Source organism: Pristiophorus japonicus, chromosome 3 (assembly GCF_044704955.1).
Source record: "Pristiophorus japonicus isolate sPriJap1 chromosome 3, sPriJap1.hap1, whole genome shotgun sequence".
NCBI classification, from domain to species: Eukaryota; Metazoa; Chordata; class Chondrichthyes; family Pristiophoridae; genus Pristiophorus; species Pristiophorus japonicus.
Window position 1 is genome coordinate 104,903,825 of NC_091979.1, and position 18,309 is coordinate 104,922,133.

The 18,309-nt window shown below is 43.3% G+C and overlaps 1 protein-coding gene across 8 annotated transcripts in view; it reads right to left on the reverse strand.

Moving 5' to 3' along the window:
* Nucleotides 1–18,309, reverse strand: part of LOC139259816 (formin-like protein 2) — a 425,278-nt gene that overhangs the window by 17,319 nt on the left and 389,650 nt on the right. For all 8 annotated transcript variants that reach the window (XM_070875639.1, XM_070875635.1, XM_070875637.1 and 5 more), the window contains exons 18-22: nucleotides 16,211–16,445; nucleotides 9,395–9,463; nucleotides 8,065–8,145; nucleotides 7,803–7,932; nucleotides 4,748–4,911 (exon numbers count right to left, since the gene is read on the reverse strand). In XM_070875639.1, coding sequence (XP_070731740.1) covers nucleotides 4,748–4,911; nucleotides 7,803–7,932; nucleotides 8,065–8,145; nucleotides 9,395–9,463; nucleotides 16,211–16,445 — 679 coding nt within the window. The remainder of the gene's footprint in view (nucleotides 1–4,747; nucleotides 4,912–7,802; nucleotides 7,933–8,064; nucleotides 8,146–9,394; nucleotides 9,464–16,210; nucleotides 16,446–18,309) is intronic.

Sequence of the window (18,309 nt, forward strand, 5' to 3'; positions counted from 1 at the left end):
ACTTGTATAAATGCAAATTTGTTCATTATCTGTATGGAAATTACAGTACAATCAAGGCCACGTGTATGCATTTTGGTTGTATTTGATTTGGTTACATGCAATTCCCTGTTCCCAATTTCTTTACATCAATCTTCAATGTAACTCAGATATATGCAAATCCCACTTGCATATAAACTGCAGTGAACTTTTGCCAATGCCCACACTTCCCTTGTTCATTGCATTCTGCATTAATTGCCAGTGGAAAACACGAGTAAAACCCCTGCAAACTTATTACAGCAGGCAATTCATCTTTAAGAAACCTCTAGTAAGTAAAAACCACAGGAAGCCAAATCTAAACTATCTTCCAATTATGCTTTTAGATTACAACAGAGGTAGGCCCAACCCTGCTGCAGTGTTGTAATATAAATGTGGCTGGATTAGTATCCAATCATATGAAATGCAGCCTTAATTAAACAAGAATGCCTTTTGATGCGGAGTGCCATCTGGTGTTTGTGAAGGAGGTTACAGTTTCAAAGGAAGAGAAGTATTTGATCTGAAATGGTCATGTGTCACAAATGTTAAAAATCTCCAGTGGCTCCTGTAGAGTTGCTGATAACTGTTGCGACTTTTTTCTTTTGATCACTATATTTTTCTTTTATTTGACAGAAACTACTGCCAATTTTGAATGCAGGGCTGTGGGTGGGGGACTGAATCTAACTCAAGGTATTGAATATACAGTAGAATTAGTTGTAAGCTGGAGCAGCATAGAAAGTAGATGGGCTGAACTGTCTGGGAACAGCCAGACTAGTTGTCCATTTATAGTTGTCCGTTTGTGTTCTCTTTCCAAGAATAGTTTCAGAGAGTGTATCTACAATTGTTGAAAAGCTAGTGGTGACTTTAATTTTCCTGCCATGGACCGTCCCCAATGTCAAGGGAAGGTTTTATGGATCAACAAAATAAAAAAACACCTATTGCCCTGTGCACAAGAGCTGAAATCTCAATCTGTCCATGGTCAAAAAGGTGGCATCCAGCAGCCATTTATATTTTCCTGCCAATGTTCCCATTCCTTATTGCTTTTTTTTTGGCACGGTCCCGGCCTGCAAGTCCATCAGCAGGCCAGGGCCATTAGAGGGAGCAGCGTGCGGAGGCATGCCACTTCAAGGAGCAGCGCGTGCTGCTGCAGGAGGGTGACGACTGACTGCAGTGCGGGCAGGTACAGCAGGAGCAGCGAGGTCGGGACGAAGGAGCTGCAAGAGTTCGTAGAGGGATGTGATCGGGGCCCAGGAGAGGTGAAAGTTCGGGGCCTAGAAGAACCGAGGGCCCAGGGGCAGCACCGGCCAGCCCACACTGTGATATGTGTGCACACTGGGTCCGTGCAGCAGAGCTGGTCTCCAGTCGACTTGGTTAATCCTTGCCACTGGACCAAGACCTACCTCTGTCAAGCCCGTGTGGTGGCTGGGGTGCAACGGCCAGCACACGTTAAAAACAATCCACGCACAGACATCTTCCACCCTTCAGGATGTAGTTCGGGATCCGGAATATCACTGACACACCTGTGAACTCATCCGTTCTCGGTGTGGAAGCAAGTCATCCTTGTTTCGAGGGATTGCCTATGATGATGATATTTTGCACCAGTAGTATGCATATCCAGCAGTGCCAGGATTGTTTCAAGATAAACAGCTAAAAGTTGCCATCCTAGGGCTGGATTTTCAGCTTTCAGGGTTTTTCAGCGAAAACAGTAACATATGTGAAAATTAACGTTTACGTTGCGCTATCGTTTTTAGGCTGAACTTTCGGCCATTATGTCTGCGTTGCACGTAATGGCCGAAAGTTCGGCCATTACGTTGCAAAACCCGAGTTTCAGCAACTTTAGTCTGTGGTCATATGCGCAGCAATAGAGGCCTTGGCGGGGGGGGGGGGGGGGGGGGGAATTACAAAAAACATTCCAAAAAGATTCATAAAAGCCTTAAGCTAGCAAATAGCTGAAAAAGAATTAAAAATAAAAACTTCAATTTACCTTTTTTGCAGGTGGCCGGCTGTACTGACAGGTTTGACTGTCGGTATTCTGGGCGCGGTGTACGGGTCGGGAAAGTGCCGAAAGTACGACGGTAACGCAATCCGCGTCGGTACACGTCAGCACACCTCTCCCCAGCGGTACTTGAAAGCACCGCCGCAAACAGGTACCCAAGGATCCCGCCTGGGCTTTGCGACCGGGTTTTCGCTGCGTAGGGTCAAATTGCGGCAAAAATCCGATAGCAAACCTGCCGAAAATCCGGCCCATAATATGAGTTTTAGCACCTATTATATAAACTACAGTTTAACTTTGTAACAATTCATGAGTGCTTCATTTTGCTATTGTTAGAATTAGAAAGAGTTATATTTATAGAATTATTGATGCTAGACGATTAAATCCTTCAAAAGAGATGTTCGGGCCGATTCTCAAAATGGTCGCTCCTGGGGAAGCACTGGTCTGGAAATGAGATGGCAGCCCTTAATTTTCCATCCATTTAAATTGATGGATGATGAACTAAGTACTCATCATCATCATCATCATAGGCAGTCCCTCGGAATCGAGGAAGACTTGCTTTCACTCCTGAAGTGAGTTCTCTGGTGGCTGAGCAATCCAGTACGAGAGCCACAGACCGTCACAGGTGGGACAGATATTCGCCGAGGGAAGGGTTGGGTGGGACTGGTTTGCCGCACGTTCCTTCCGTTGCCTGCGCTTGAGCTCTTCACGCTCTCGGCGTTGAGATTCGAAGAGCTCAACGCCCTCCCGGATGCACTTTCTCCACCTAAGTCGGTCTTCGGCCAGGGTCTCCCAGGTGTCAGTGATGATGTCGCACTTTACCAGGGAGGATTTGAGGGTGTCCTTGTAACGTTTCTGCTGCCCACCGTTTGCCATGAAGGAGCTCCACTTGGAGCATTTGCTTAGGGAGCCTGGTGTCTGGCATGTGAACTATGTGGCCTGCACAGCGAAGCTGATCAAATGTGGTCAGTGCTTCAATACTGGGGATGTTAGCCTGGATGAGGATATTAATGTTAGTGCGTCTGTCCTCCCGGGGGATTTTCAGGATCTTGCACAGACATCGTTGGTGATATATCTCCAGCGACTTGAGGTGCCTTCTATACATCATCCATGCCACAGATCCATACAGGAGGGCGGGTATTACTACAGACCATGAGCTTGGTGGTAGATTTGAGGGCCCAGTCTTCGAGCACTCTTTTCCTCAGGCGGCCGAAGGCTGCACTGGCGCATTGGAGGCGATATTGAATCTCCGCATCAATGTCTGCTCTTGTTGATAAGAGGCTCACGAGGTATGGGAAGTGGTCCACGTTGTCGAGGGCCGCGCTGTGAATCCTGATAATTGGAGAGCAGTGCTGTGCGGCGCTGACAGGCTGGTGGAGGACCTTTATCTTACAGATGTTAAGCGTAAGGCCCATGCTTTCATATGCCCCAGTGAATACATCGACTGTATCCTGGAGTTCAGCCTCAGAATGTGCGCAGACACAGGCGTCGTCCGCGTACTGTAGCTCAACGATAGAGGTTTGGGTGATCTTGGACCTGGCCTGGAGGCGGCGTAGGTTAAACAGCTTCCCACTGGGAGCTTGTTGACTGTGAGGTGGAACATGGCAGCGAGGAAGATTGAGAAGAGAGTTGGAGCAATGACACAGGCCTGTTTGACCCCGGTCCGGATGTGGATTGGGTCTGTAATGGAACCGCTGGTAAGGATCACAGCCTGCATGTCGTCGTGGAGCAGGTGAAAGATGTTGACAAATTTTTGGGGGCATCCGAAATGAAGGAGGACGCTCCATAGACCCTCACGGTTGACAATGTCAAAGGCCTCTGTGAAATCGAAAAAGGCCATGTATAAGGGCTGGCGCTGCTCCCTGCATTTTTCCTGCAGTTGTCGCGCTGCATGTCCCTTGTGCCCCATAGGGGACAAAATCCAAAATCCGCACTGTGATTCCGGGAGGAGCTTCTTGGCCACAGGGAGAAGACGGTTGAGGAGAACTCTAGCGACAACTTTCCCAGTGGCTGATAGAGAGATTCCCATGTAGTTGCCGCAGTCGGACTTGTCCCCTTTTTTTAAAGATGGTCACGATCACTGCATCTCTGAGATCTCCCGGCATTCTCTCCTCCCTCCAGATGAGAGAGATGAGGTCATGTATGAGCCCATAAATTCCAGGCCAGCGCTTCTTAGTGGCCGCGCTAGATTGAGGAAATCAGCTTACACATTTCAATAGACATTTAAACGTGGAGATAGCAACAGAAGAAAGCTCTAGCAACATGTCAGCTGATCGAAGGTGTTCAGCTGGTGGCAGAAGGAAAAGACTCAGTCACAAATCGGAACTTATGTGCTGGGTGCCGCACACGAATTGCTCACGAGTACCAGAATCACAAGTACAAAATATCAGTGCATGGACAGGAGGGCTTTTCTGAGCTGCATTCCAGTTTTCATCTGAATCTAAAGAGAAATTAGTTAAAAGTTTTGATTCAAATTGTAGACACTATGGAGTTTGAGAAGGTTCAGCTTAAATGGGTCCTTGGGGCAACAGTGGAAGTTTAAATCCCGCACTTAATTTTGTCAGCTAGCCGCCAACAAGTGTAGATGTTAATGGCTGGCATGGATGCAGTTTAAATATCAAAATTAACAATTGGTTATACTGAAAATTCTATTTTACTGTCATTTTTCTTTAATTCCAATAAGACCCTAGCTTTAAAAAGCAGTTTTGCTTCGTGAAAGTAATGACGGGAAAGAATTCTTGCCTGTGATATTCTTGCATCATCCTGCAGTTTTTTCAGCTTTGCTTCATTGGCATTAAGAAATTCTTTTAGCACTACATTATGCTCATGCATGGTGTACTCCCGCTTTGTGAGGTCCATGCCTCTTTGTAGCTCTTTAACATCCAGCAAGACATTTTCAAGGGAAACTAGAGTAAAACATCAAAATCAGACTGAATCAACCATGCAACAATGCATCAAATGTGCCATGCATACAATCAAATTCTGATAAATCTATTTGTTACAAAATATGATGCTTGGGTCAAAATCTCTTAAATTACAGATAAAAATAAACCAATTTAAAATCTTTGCTGCACAGCCCAGATATTCATCCATTAGCCCACTCTTAACCACAACAATTAGCAAAATTTCACAGAAACAGTAGGCTTCCAAAATACAATTTTAGGTGAAGTTTCACAATGAATTGCTTCTATTTTAATTGATCAGTTAAAAATGGCTAACTACAGATTGATTTATATATATAAACAGTTAGGCTGAGATCAGAAATTATGCGTATTCTGATTGTTTTAGTTCATTGAATGTAATGGCTGGATCAGAAATTATGTACATTGGGAGTGAATGGGTTCATGCTTGGACTAGTTTTGTGAAGTATTCGTAAAATATCATCTGATGCATTAAAGTCAGTTTTTTTAAATTGATTTCCACCAGAAGTTCCTGGATTTATTGGATGTGATCCTATTCCCTCCCTAAGCCCCTTTTCCTCTTTTAAGACGCTTCCCAAAACCAGCTCTTCAACCAAGCTTTCCAACAGCCTTGCTAATCTCTTTTGTTGCTTGGTATCATTTCCATCAGACCTCTGTGAAACACCTTGGGAGTTTTTCCACATTAAAGGTGCAATATAAAGGCTACTTGCTGCTGTTGTTGAATTAGTTAAAAAAGAAAACTCTCTCCCAATTATTCAGTTAAAACCCCCAAATTCTTCTTGGTTTTCATGCTGAAAATTGAGCCGTGAGATGCATCTGCGTTATATTTGTGGCATTATCAATGCAATCACATCATAAATGTGGTGCATGGGACCTGATCTTCAGTATCAAAGTCTTTCAAGAGAGAACTATCCAAAAGACTTTAGAATCTTTAAGTTCATATTTAAGCAGCAATAAATGTTAAAGTTAAATTCATAGACTGATTCCTGGTCAAAGAGGTTATCAAGTAGAAATATGTATTTTCTCTTTTGTTAAGAGAACCTTGTGTCTGCTTTGTTCCAGGTTTCCATTGGTGATAATTCTCATCTCCACTCCCACCCCCATTAATAATTAACTTGGACTAAAAATGTAATTAAAAAAAAATAGCTGTTGATTTGGTCACTGTCTAATTCTACTTATTGGTATTCATTCCCCTCCATATCATGAGGTTAAATGAAAAATTATTTTTTTCATTCATTCATGTTATTTTGTACACACAAAAAAACGTTGACAAAAGTACTGAAGAGAATATTAAAAACCTTACCGTGGAAAAGTTCTGTTTTAATGAAATAACTGAAGTGTACAAACAGCTTACATTGTGCTTAACTTCTTGCAGAAATAGATTAGTGGCCCCACTGTTTTGCCCACTGTAGTATTACATAAGAACATAAGAAATAGGAGCAGGAGTAGGCCATACGACCTCTTGAGCCTGCTCCGCCATTTAATAAAATCATGATTGATCTGACCCTGGCCTCAACTCCACTTCCCTGCCTACACCCTATAACCCTTGAATCCCTTTTTATTGACCTTAAAAACTTTTTTTAAAAAATACCTAATTTGTTTTCTTGGCAAATTTCCAAGTGAAAACTGAGCTGAACCTTTTTAAATTGATTTTTCTCCAAATTTAATCTGGCCTCTTTTGGGTCTAATTTTTGCCTGGTTGTTCATGCTAAAAACTGAATCTGAAATGCACCTGAAAAAAAAACCCAGGTTTGTAAAAATCACCAATAAAATGGACTTTAATCATCCTTGCTGATACAGAATTTCCTAACCAGCATTCATCAATAAGCATGCCAACCATGTATCACACAACAATATAATTGATCTTCAATTTTTTTTTAAATCTGTACATTCTGACATGTATAGGATCAACCCATTTTGGGACCTTCATTGTGTTGTAATGCAAAGAGATAGGATGAAAGTTTCCACATGTCTCCCCAGATAGTAAATTTCTGCTCTTGATCTGGTGATAAAAAATAAATCAACAACCTAGCACTAAATTCCTTCCCAGAGGAAGGGAAGGAGATAAAGGATAATTAGCTAAGTGCCGAAATATAGTTAGCTCAGCCTGCTCTTGTGCACATACCAGTGGCTAGAAACATAGATATAGAAACATAGAAAATAGGTGCAGGAGTAGGCCATTCAGCCCTTCGAGCCTGCACCACCATTCAATAAGATCATGGCTGATCATTCACCTCAGTACCCTTTCCTGTTTTCTCTCCCTAACCCTTGATCCCTTTAGCCATAAGGGCCATATCTAACTCCCTCTTGAATATATCCAACGAACTGGCATCAACAACTCTCTGCGGCAGGGAATTCCACAGGTTAACAACTCTCTGAGTGAAGAAGTTTTTCCTCATCACAGTCCTAAATGGCCTACCCCGTATCCTAAGACTGTGTCCCCTGGTTCTGGACTTCCCCAACATCGCGAACATTCTTCCTGCATCTAACCTGTCCAGTCCCGTCAGAATCTTATACGTTTCTATGAGATCCCCTCTCATCCTTCTAAACTCCAGTGTATAAAGTCCCAGTTGATCCAGTCTCTCCTCATATGTCAGTCCAGCCATCCCTGGAATCAGTCTGGTGAACCTTCGCTGCACTCCCTCAATAGCAAGAACGTCCTTCCTTAGATTAGGAGACCAAAACTGAACACAATATTCCAGGTGAGGCCTCACCAAGGCCCTGGCTAGTTCAACACCACTACTGGGGAAGCTTTGGGAACAGTTCACTTTTCTACCTGCTCAGCTAGCTCCCAAAAGGGAACAAATAAAAACTTTCTGCAGACTTAGCAATATTTTCTGCAATCTATTTTCTTTAAGAGAAAGGTCCACAGATACCTGCTGCTGCTTTTTCCACATAGTGGATTTCATTGTAGAAGAGGGACACATCAGGATACTTTTCTTTGATGACATTTGCAATGTAATGTAACAAGGTTTGTTTGCGATCTGTTGACTTAGTGTCTAAAAGCTACCAAAGGAAAATAAAATAAAATAATTAGGCTCAAGCAGGTTTAATGTATTGATTAATCTTGCATACAGTTAAATTTATAATGCATTTTCATTCATTATTTACTATCAATTTATAATGTGGATCTCTTACCAGGTCTAAACTCTGCAGTTTAAATCCATACACTGCTCCCCTCTTACTGCTGTTCATGTAGTTGCCAAGAGCCAAAATTATCTACAGCAGGTCAGAAAAAAATTAATAGCCATTGACAGAGTAAGATAAATTGAAAACTTGTGTTATATTGCAATGACTTGCTGGTGATATTATTGCGAATAATTAACGCTTCTGCAGTATATCTGGTAATGGACACCATTTCATCCATTTGATATTCAGTTAGTAACAAATGGGTTGTATTTTAATATTCCATAATTTTAACACTAAATTGACAGCTACCACTCAATTTCTATTGGCCTTAACTGTCCAAATTCACATATTATAATACAGCAGGATTCTTAAGCTGCTGAAAATTTCTCCTTAAATATCAAGAGATATAACAGAGTTTTGCTTACTGCATCACTCTACTAGCCTTTAAAATTCACTTCCAAATAAATCCAAAGCAATAATTATCTAACTCCGTGAATATTGCCATTTTTAAACAATCATTAGTAAATTTCCCTTGGCATTGCTCATAGTGAGTCAGCAGATATATTAGAAGGTTAAGAGAGATGAGGTGAGTAACAGTGCAGTAAGTAGACAGTGGCAAAATCTTTTTAGATTAGCTCTGGAAATTTGAGCCAATCAAAAAACTGTGACAGATTATTTGTACTATGAATACATTTAAAATGTACTTATAGGAAAGTCTTTTAATATATTAATACACCATCTTTTATGATATTCATGGGTAGTTTGGATTTAGAGCACACTGCGATGTTCAGCTGCTCAGGCAGAGCGATGTTAAAATTGACTGGTCCCTTTAAGAACACTGCTTCGATACTCCTCGTAGAAAAGTGATCTAAACTAGTCATACGTTGAGGCTAACTGTAGAAGGAAGTTTCTGTAGATTGGCAGCTACTTGTAAATGCTATCCTGGGGTGGGGGAGAAGCCAGGTTATCAAGGTCAGAAAACAAATAACTGGAAATAACTGTTTTACTTTTATACAGTCCTGCATTTAGTGTGCCTCCATCGTACTTCAGACATCATGCTTCAGAATGTCAAAAAAGCATATGGCATGCATTTCCTGCAAGTGTCACACTTCCTTCCCCATTATACTTTTACAATGACAGCCTTATTGTTATAAAGCAGCATAACTTCCAACTCACCATTAACAACACTATAGGAGATCAGTCAATAAAACATAAATATATATATGAATCTTTAAGTTTTAAAAGAATGGTTAGAAAGAAGCCCTATTTGCAAGAACACAGTTATATTAGTATCCAGGGCATATTTATACTTTCAGACATTAAGATAATTGCTACTTACCTCCAGTATTTTCTTCAGTTTTTGAGATGATTTTATTGATACAGATGCTGCTATTATAGCATGGAGTTGCTAAATCGAAAACAAGGAATGTTAATATTAGCCGGGGTTAGGAAATGAACTACATTCTTATTAATTCTCTGCACAAAGCTTGCTTTTTTGGACTATAATAATATTGTGGATAAACTGCAATTGCTGATTAGAAACATAGAAAATAGGTGCAGGAGTAGGCCATTCGGCCCTTCGAGCCTGCACCGCCATTCAATAAGATCATGGCTGATCATTCCTTCAGTACCCTTTCCTGCTTTCTCGCTATACCCCTTGATCCCCTTAACCGTAAGGGCCATATCTAACTCCCTCTTGAATATATCCAATGAACTGGCATCAACAACTCTCTGCGGCAGGGAATTCCACAGGTCAACAACTCTCTGAGTGAAGAAGTTTCTCAGTCCTAAATGGCCTACCTCTTATCCTAAGACTATGTCCCCTGGTTCTGGACTTCCCCAACATCGAGAACATTCTTCCTGCATCTAACCTGTCCAGTCCCGTCAGGATCTTATATGTTTCTATGAGATCCCCTCTCATCCTTCTAAACGCCAATGAATAAAGGCCCAGTTGATCCAGTCTCTCCTCATATGACAGCCCAGCCATCCCTGGAATCAGTCTGGTGAACCTTCGCTGCACTCCCTCAATAGCAAGAACGTCCTTCCTCAGACTAGGAGACCAAAACTGAACACAATATTCCAGGTGAGGCCTCACTAAGGCCCTGTACAACTGCAGTAAGACCTCCTTGCTCTTATATTCAAATCCCCTAGCTATGAAGGCCAACATACCATTTGCCTTCTTTACCACCTGCTGTACCTGCGTGCCCACTTTCAGTGACTGATGAACCATGACACCCAGGTCTCGTTGCATCTCCCCTTTTTCTAGTCTGCCGGCATTCAGATAATATTCTGCCTTCGTGTTTTTGCCCCCAAAATGGATAACCTCACATTTATCCACATTATACTGCATCTGCCATGTATTTGCCCACTCACCTAATCTGTCTAAGTCACCCTGCAGCCTCTTAACATAAGAACATAAGAATTAGGAACAGGAGTAGGCTATCTAGCCCCTCGAGCCTGCTCCGCCATTCAACAAGATCATGGCTAATCTGGCCGTGGACTCAGCTCCACTTACCCGCCCGCTCCCCATCACCCTTAATTCCCTTATTGGTTAAAAATCTATCTATCTGTGACTTGAATACATTCAATGAGCTAGCCTCAACTGCTTCCTTGGGCAGAGAATTCCACAGATTCACAACCCTCTGGGAGAAGAAATTCCTTCTCAACTCGGTTTTAAATTGGCTCCCCCGTATTTTGAGGCTGTGCCCCCTTAGCGTCCTCCTCACAGCTCACACCATCACCCAGTTTAGTGTCATCCGCAAACTTGGAGATATTACACTCAATTCCTTCATCCAAATCGTTAATGTATATTGTAAAGAGCTGGGGTCCCAGCACTGAGCCCTGCGGCACCCCACTAGTAACTGCCTGCCATTCTGAAAAGGACCCATTTATCCCGACTCTCTGCTTCCTGTCTGCCAACCAATTCTCTAGCCATGTCAGTACATTACCCCCAATACCATGTGCTTTAATTTTGCACACCAATCTCTTGTGCGGGACCTTATCAAAAGCCTTTTGAAAGTCCAAAGACACCACATCCACTGGTTCTCTCTTGTCCACTCTGCTGGTTACATCCTCAAAAAATTCCAGAAGATTCGTCAAGCATGATTTCCCTTTCATAAATCCATGCTGACTCGGTCCAATCCTGTCACTGCTTTCCAAATGTGCTGCTATTTCATCCTTAATGATTGATTCCAACATTTTTTCCGCTACTGATATCAGGATATAATTACCCGCTTTCTCTCCCTTCTTTTTTAAAAAGCGGTGTTACATTAGCTACCCTCCAGTCCATAGGAACTGATCCAGAGTTGATAGATTGTTGGAAAATGATCACCAATGCATCCACTATTTCTAGGGCCACTTCCTTAAGTACTCTGGGATGCAGACTATCAGGACCCGGGGATTTAGCGGCCTTTAATCCCATCAATTTCCCTAACACAATTTCCCGCCTAATAAGGATATCTTTCAGTTCCTCATTCTCACTAGACTCACTGTCCCCTAGTACATTCGGACGGTTATTTGTATCTTCCTTTGTAAAGACAGAACCGAAGTATTGGTTCAATTGGTCTGCCATTTCTTTGTTCCCCATTATAATTTCACCTGAATCCGACTGCAAGGGACCTACGTTTGTCTTTACTAATCTTTTTCTCTTCACATATTTATAGAAGCTTTTTCAGTTAGTTTTTATGTTCCCTGCCAGCTTCCTCTCGTACTCTATTTTCCTCTTCTTAATTAAACCCTTAGTCCTCCTCTGTTGAATTCTAAATTTCTCCCAGTCCTCAGGTTTGTTGCTTTTTCTCGTCAATTTCTATGCCTCTTCCTTGGTTTTAACACTATCCTTAATTTCCATTGTTAGCCATGGTTGAGCCACCTTCACAGTTTTATTTTTACTCCAGACAGGGATGTACAATTGCTGAAGTTCATCCATGTGATCTTTAAATGTTTGCCATTGCTTATCCACCATCAACCCTTTAAGTATCCTCCGCCAGTAATTCACACCTCATACCGTCGAAGTTACCTTTCCTTAAGTTTAGGACCCTAGTTTTCGAATTAACTTCGTCACTCTCCATCTTAATAAAGAATTCTACCATATTATGGTCACTTTTCCCCAAAGGGCCTCGCACAACAAGATTGCTAATTAGTTCCTTCTCATTACACATCACCCAGTCTAGGATGGCCAGCTCCCTGGTTGGTTCCTCGACATATTGGTCTAGAAAACCATCCCTAATACACTCCAGGAAATCCTCCTCCACCGCATTGCTACCAGTTAGGTTAGCCCAGTCAATATGTAGATTAAAGTCGCCCATGATTACTGCTGTACCTTTATTGCACACATCCCTTATTTCTTGTTTGATGCTGTCCCCAAACTCACTACTACTATTTGGTGGTCTATGCACAACACCCTCTAGCGTTTTCTACCCTTTGGAATTCCGCAGCTCCACCCATACCAATTCCACATCATCCAGGCTAATGTCCTTCCTTACAATTGCATTGATTTCATCTTTAACCAGCAACGCCACCCTGCCTCCTTTTCCTTTCTGTCTATCCTTCCTAAATGCTGAATACCCTTGGATGTTGAGTTCCCAGCCTTGGTCACCCTGGAGCCATGTCTCCGTGATGCCAATCACATCGTATCCATTAACTTCAATCTGCGCAGTTAATTCATCCACCTTATTCCGAATACCTCTCGCATTGAAGCACAGAGCCTTCAGGCTCGTCTTTTTAACACACTTTGCCCCTTTTGAATCTTGCTGTAATGTGGCCCTTTTTGCTTTTTGCCTTGGGTTTCTCTGCCCTCCACTTTTACTATTCTCCTTTCTCTCTTTTGCTTCTGCCCCCCTTCTATTTCCCTCTGTCTCCCTGCATAGGTTCCCATCGCCCTGCCATATTAGTTTAACTCCTCCCCAACAGCACTAGCAAACACTCTCCTGAGGACATTGGTTCCGATCCTGCCCAGGTGCAGACCATCCGGTTTGTACTGGTCCCATCTCCCCCAGAACCGGTTCCAATGTCCCAGGAATTTGAATCCCTCCCTTCTGCACCATTTCTCAAGCCACGTAGATTGGTAGTTTTAATTCTGCATTTCCTATGTACAGGCCATAAGAATATTTACCTATATCATTTTCCCTAATAAAAATCCAATAATATATATTCATTTTACATACACATCCAGCAAGTTTTCCTTTGAAAAGTTCACTTGGTTGCATAGCTGTTTGAGGTAGAGTAGCTGAGTTATACAGATCAGAAAAGGTTAAAATGCAATCTCAATCTGTGCCAATTTTGCTCATCTCAGCCATGGTGAAGGGACAATCCAGCACCCCTAGATTAAGGAGGGGAAAATCAGATAGGGCTCCTACTGCTGCTTTTCATCCAAAGATGTCCACTGCTGGTTACTAATGACAGGATTGGTCTCATTTGTGATGCCTTCCAAGGTTGAATACCTTGCACATTGTCAAGGTTAACACACGAAGAATGTTCACTTCAGTGATGTATCACAGGTTAACCAGTGCCTGAGGAATCATACTCCTGTAAGGTGCTTTCAGCAGTAATGAACAGCACAGATAACTGGCAGAAAAGGAGAGAAGAAAATTTCACTTCGCTCCTCAATTTAAAGATAATTAAATAAACTATCTTCAAATCCAGAATGATTAAAGATTTACCATGACCATCTGATCTCAAATCAGCAATATAAAACTTAGATTTCAAGCTTTATTAGGGAATAACTAAGTCCATCCCAAAGTTGGATATTATGAACCAGTTTCATTGTAACCTGTTCAATAATTCCAATGCACAATGTTATAGAAGTTTGGGATCGGAGAATGAACTAACTGATTCAAATGCAAATATGATGATTTGAGGGTTAATATTAGAATGCTGTGGCACAGTGCAGTTCAGACTCGGGGTTGAGTCCTGACCTGTTTAATTCCCAATCTGAGTTACATCAAGTCACTTTTCAGAGGTCTTTTAGCGGAAGAAAGCCCAACATTAGAGAGGACAGTCACGCATGTTGATCGCAGGCAGCATTCGCGATAGCTTAGGAGCTCGCCATGTGGTCCCAATCTTTGCTCCAGACATTAGGCCAGATAGATGAGGAAAATACTAAAAGCAAATAGTGAACTGAGCCAAGAACCACTATAAAAATAATGGTAGTAAAATGGCAAGCACAAGACAGATCGTTGTTTTCTATGTGTTGTATTATGAAGAACACGATTATTTTGAATGAAAAGGATTCTGCTTAAATATGATTAAAAAACGATTACAACAACATGCATTCATATAGTGTAGGAAAATGTCCCAAAGCATCTCACAGGAGCATAATAAGACATAAATTGACACTGATATTAGGAGGGGTGACTTGGTGGAAGAAGTAAATTTTAAGGAGGGTCTTATATGAGGAGAGTTGGAGAGGTTTAATAGGGAATTCCAGAGCTTAGTGCCTCGACAGCTGGAAGAAAGGCCACCAATGATGGGGCAGTGAGGGGGAGGGGGAAGCACAAGAGTTGGAGCAACACAGTTTTTGGAGGGACAGAGGGATGGAGGAGGTTACAGAAATAGAGATGTGAGGCCATGGAGGGATTTGAATATGAGGATGAGAATTTTAAAATCAAGGTTTTAGTGGACTGGGAGCCAATGTAGGTTAGCAAACATAGGGGTGCTGGGTGAGTGGGATGATGTGCAGGTTAGGATAAGGGCAGCAGAATTTCAGAGGAGCTAAAGTTTATGGTGGTTGGAAGATGGCAATCATTGTGAGGGAGAGGATATGGGATCATTAGCTTAACTTAGGGTCAAATATGTCAAACAAGTTGTGAACAGTCTGGTCCAGCCTGAGACAGTGTCCAGAGAGGGGGATGAGGGAATGGAGGAATTGGAGGCAAGAGAACGGAGTTTGTTTCGGTCGTCCAAATATTTAATTGGGAGGAAATTGCAGCTCATCCAGGATTGGATGTTGGACAAGCAGCGTGACAAATTAGAGGCAATGGAGGGCTCACGAGAGATGGTGGTGAGGTAGAGCTGGGTGTCATCAGCATACATTTGGAACCTCATGTCATATCTTCGAATGATGTTGTTGAGGGGCAGCATGTAGTTGAGAAATAGGATGGGTTAAGGTTAGATTCTTGCGTGCCTCTATAGGTAACAATATGGGAAGAGATGTCACTGCAGGAGATACTCAGGCTACGACTGAATACTTAAGAGTGGAACCAGGTGAGAGTAGTCCTACTTAGCTGGACAAGGGAGGTGGATGGTATGATCGACCATGTCAAAGGCTGCAGATAGGTTGAGAAGGATGAAAATGGATAATGAACACCACAGACACAATCGCATCGGAAGTCATTTGGGACTTTGATTAGGGCTGTTTCAGTGACGTGGCAGAAGTCGAAACCTGATTGGAGAGGTTCAAACATAGAATTATAGGGTAAAAAATAGGTGTAGATTTGGGAGGCAACAAGACTTTCGAGGACTTTGGAGAGGAAAGGGAGGTTGGAGATGGGAATAGTTGTTTGCAAGGACAGAGAGGGTCATGGGTAGGCTTTTTTGAGGAGGGGGTGATGACGGTAGATTTGAAAGGAAGAGGGACAGTACCCAAGGAGAGACAATTTACAATATCAGCTGGCATGAATGACAGGATGGGAAATTTTGTGGTCAGCAGTTTAGTTGGAATAGGGTTGAGACAATAGGAGGTATGTCCTATAGACAAGATGAGCCCAGAGAGGACATGAGGGGAGATCGGAGAGAAACCAGAGAAAGATGCGGGTTCAGGGTTAGAGCAGGAAGGAACCTTGAGTGAAGCATGGGAAGGGATGCACAAGGGGTAGCTGAACAGATGGTCACAATCTTAGTAACAAAGAAGTCCATAAGTTACTTGCATTTGTTGTTGGAGGTGAGAGTGGAGAGGAAAGAGGAGAAGGGTTAAAGGACAGGGCTGGTAGTAGAGGAAAGAAGCCGAAGGTTACCTTTGCATTCCAGGATGAACCAGGAGCAGTTTTGACAGAGGCAACCAGTGCTTGATGTGGTCCAGCCAGATCTGCCGATGGCTGGCTAAACTGGTTGTGCCCAGTTTAGGTTTATATATTTAAGTCTGCACCCCTTGACGTTAATGATGCAAAGATAAATCTTTGAACCAGTTCAAATTTAGATTGCAACAGTGGTAAGTACTTACCGGTGTCAACATCTGAACGCTCTCTGTAAAGTTTCCGATGAATGCCATAATGGTCATCCTCTGCATTAGTCTTTCAACCTTACTAAACTGCACCATGAAACGGTCTTCATCTGTTAGATTCTCCAATGGCTTCCTCTCTCTTTCATACTGTCTCAGAACCTTAACTTCATTTTCTGTTGGCAAGAACCTCATCAGGCACTCAACAAAGTCCACGGGTAATGTTTTTAGGTCAAATCTAATGCAAACCAAAGAAATATTAGTTCTAACATAAATTATGACTAATATATATTCCTTTTCAGTAGAAGTGTACTTCTAATACAGTAAACAACATACAATGCCATAATAATTAAAAACTTTTATTTTTCAGAGAAACAGGTTGAGGGTAAAATTGCCCCGCACTGGGTATGGGCCGCAGAACTTGATTGATCTGATTTATCGCCCGGCGTAGGAGGACACATGAGCCTCAGAATTGGGCTCTTTACTTGAAAAAAAGATGCGGGCTTTCTCTGGGCAGGAGTCAGCGCCACGCTAACTGAATCAGTGCAACGCGGATGTGCCACATCACGCTGACGCATCGCAACGTCCCTCCCCTCTCTTAAGGGATGGTTTTGGCCAGGCCAGTAGCCCGGCACCCAAGAGGAGGTGAGGAGATGCCAGGCTGCCTGTTGGTGGGCCGGCCGAGCCAGCGGCTACCATTTTCGGGCCAACTCCAGAGTCGGCCGCCAATTAAATTAAGATGGCGGTCACGACGCTAGGCCCTCCCCTTTAAGAGTGGCCGGAGCGCCCCAGCCACCACAGCTTCTCACCTCACAAAGCTGGTAGTGGCATTGCCCGGTGCCAACCGCCCTCCCACGCAGCAATTTACCTCACAGTGCACAAAGGGGTCGGCGCAGGGCGATAAGGGGTCAGCGCATACGCTGATGATGTCATCGTCGTCTGCGCCGCTGCCCGGGACGCCAACGACAAGGCACGCGCAAAGCCATTTTCGCCGGCAGCATCCCAGGAGCATTTCCAGCCACATCGCTTCCGCCACCTGTCCCCGGGCACAATCCACATATTGCCGTGCGCAAAGGGCAATTTCGGCCTGGTTGAGTCTGAATATACTATTGGCAGAAATGTTTTTCAGTTTTTTTCCTTTGCTAATTTTTCTCTCTCCTACACTGAGGGTATTGATTCATTGCTAGGGTGCTATCTCATATGTACCCACTGGATAAACCTGTTGGGCCACGGGAGGAGCCTATTCAGACTCTTTGGCAAAATTGTAGTAATATGGGGCCCAAGTTTCCACATGATTTGCGCCTGATTTTTAGGAGCAACTGGTGGAGAACAGACTATCTTAGAAATCGCAATTCTCCACATTTTCTTTTCTGCAGTTCTAGTCAGGTAGAACAGTTCTACTTTGGAACAGAATTTTTTCTTCAAAAGGGGGCGTGTCCGGCCACTGACGCCTGATTTCAAAGTTTCCACAGTGAAAACGTACTCCAAACTAAAGTAGAATGGAGCAAGTGAAGATTTTTGTAGAACTGAAAAAAATCAGGCGCAGGTTACAAATTAGGCGTCCAGAACGAGGTGGGGAGGGGGGGAGGGGGGGAAGGATTAAATTCTACAATAAATCCTTACTATACTTCTACAAATATTATACAAATAAATCCAACCTGAATAAACATTTATAAGCCAAGAAAAGATTAAATAAACCATCTTCCTACCTGTGTGAAAGTGCTTCAGCCAGGGAGAATTCTGCAGCCGTTCGTGCCGCTGAGCGGGAGGGGCGCGGGGGGGGGGAGAGAAGCCGTTCGTGTCGCTGAGCAGGAGGGGGAAGATGAGAGAGGGGAGGGAGGGAGGGAAGGAGGGAGAGAGAGAGAGAGAGAGAGAGAGAGAGTGGGAGGGGGAGAGAGGGAGAGAGAGAGAGAGAGAGAGAGAGAGAGAGAGAGAGAGAGAGTGGGGAGAGAGAGGAGAGAGAGAGAGAGAGAGAGAGAGAGAGAGAGAGAGAGAGAGAGAGTGGGAGGGGGAGAGAGAGAGAGAGAGAGAGAGAGAGAGAGAGAGAGAGAGAGAGAGAGAGAGGGAGGGAGGGGAGAGGGGAGGAGGGAGGGGAGAGATGG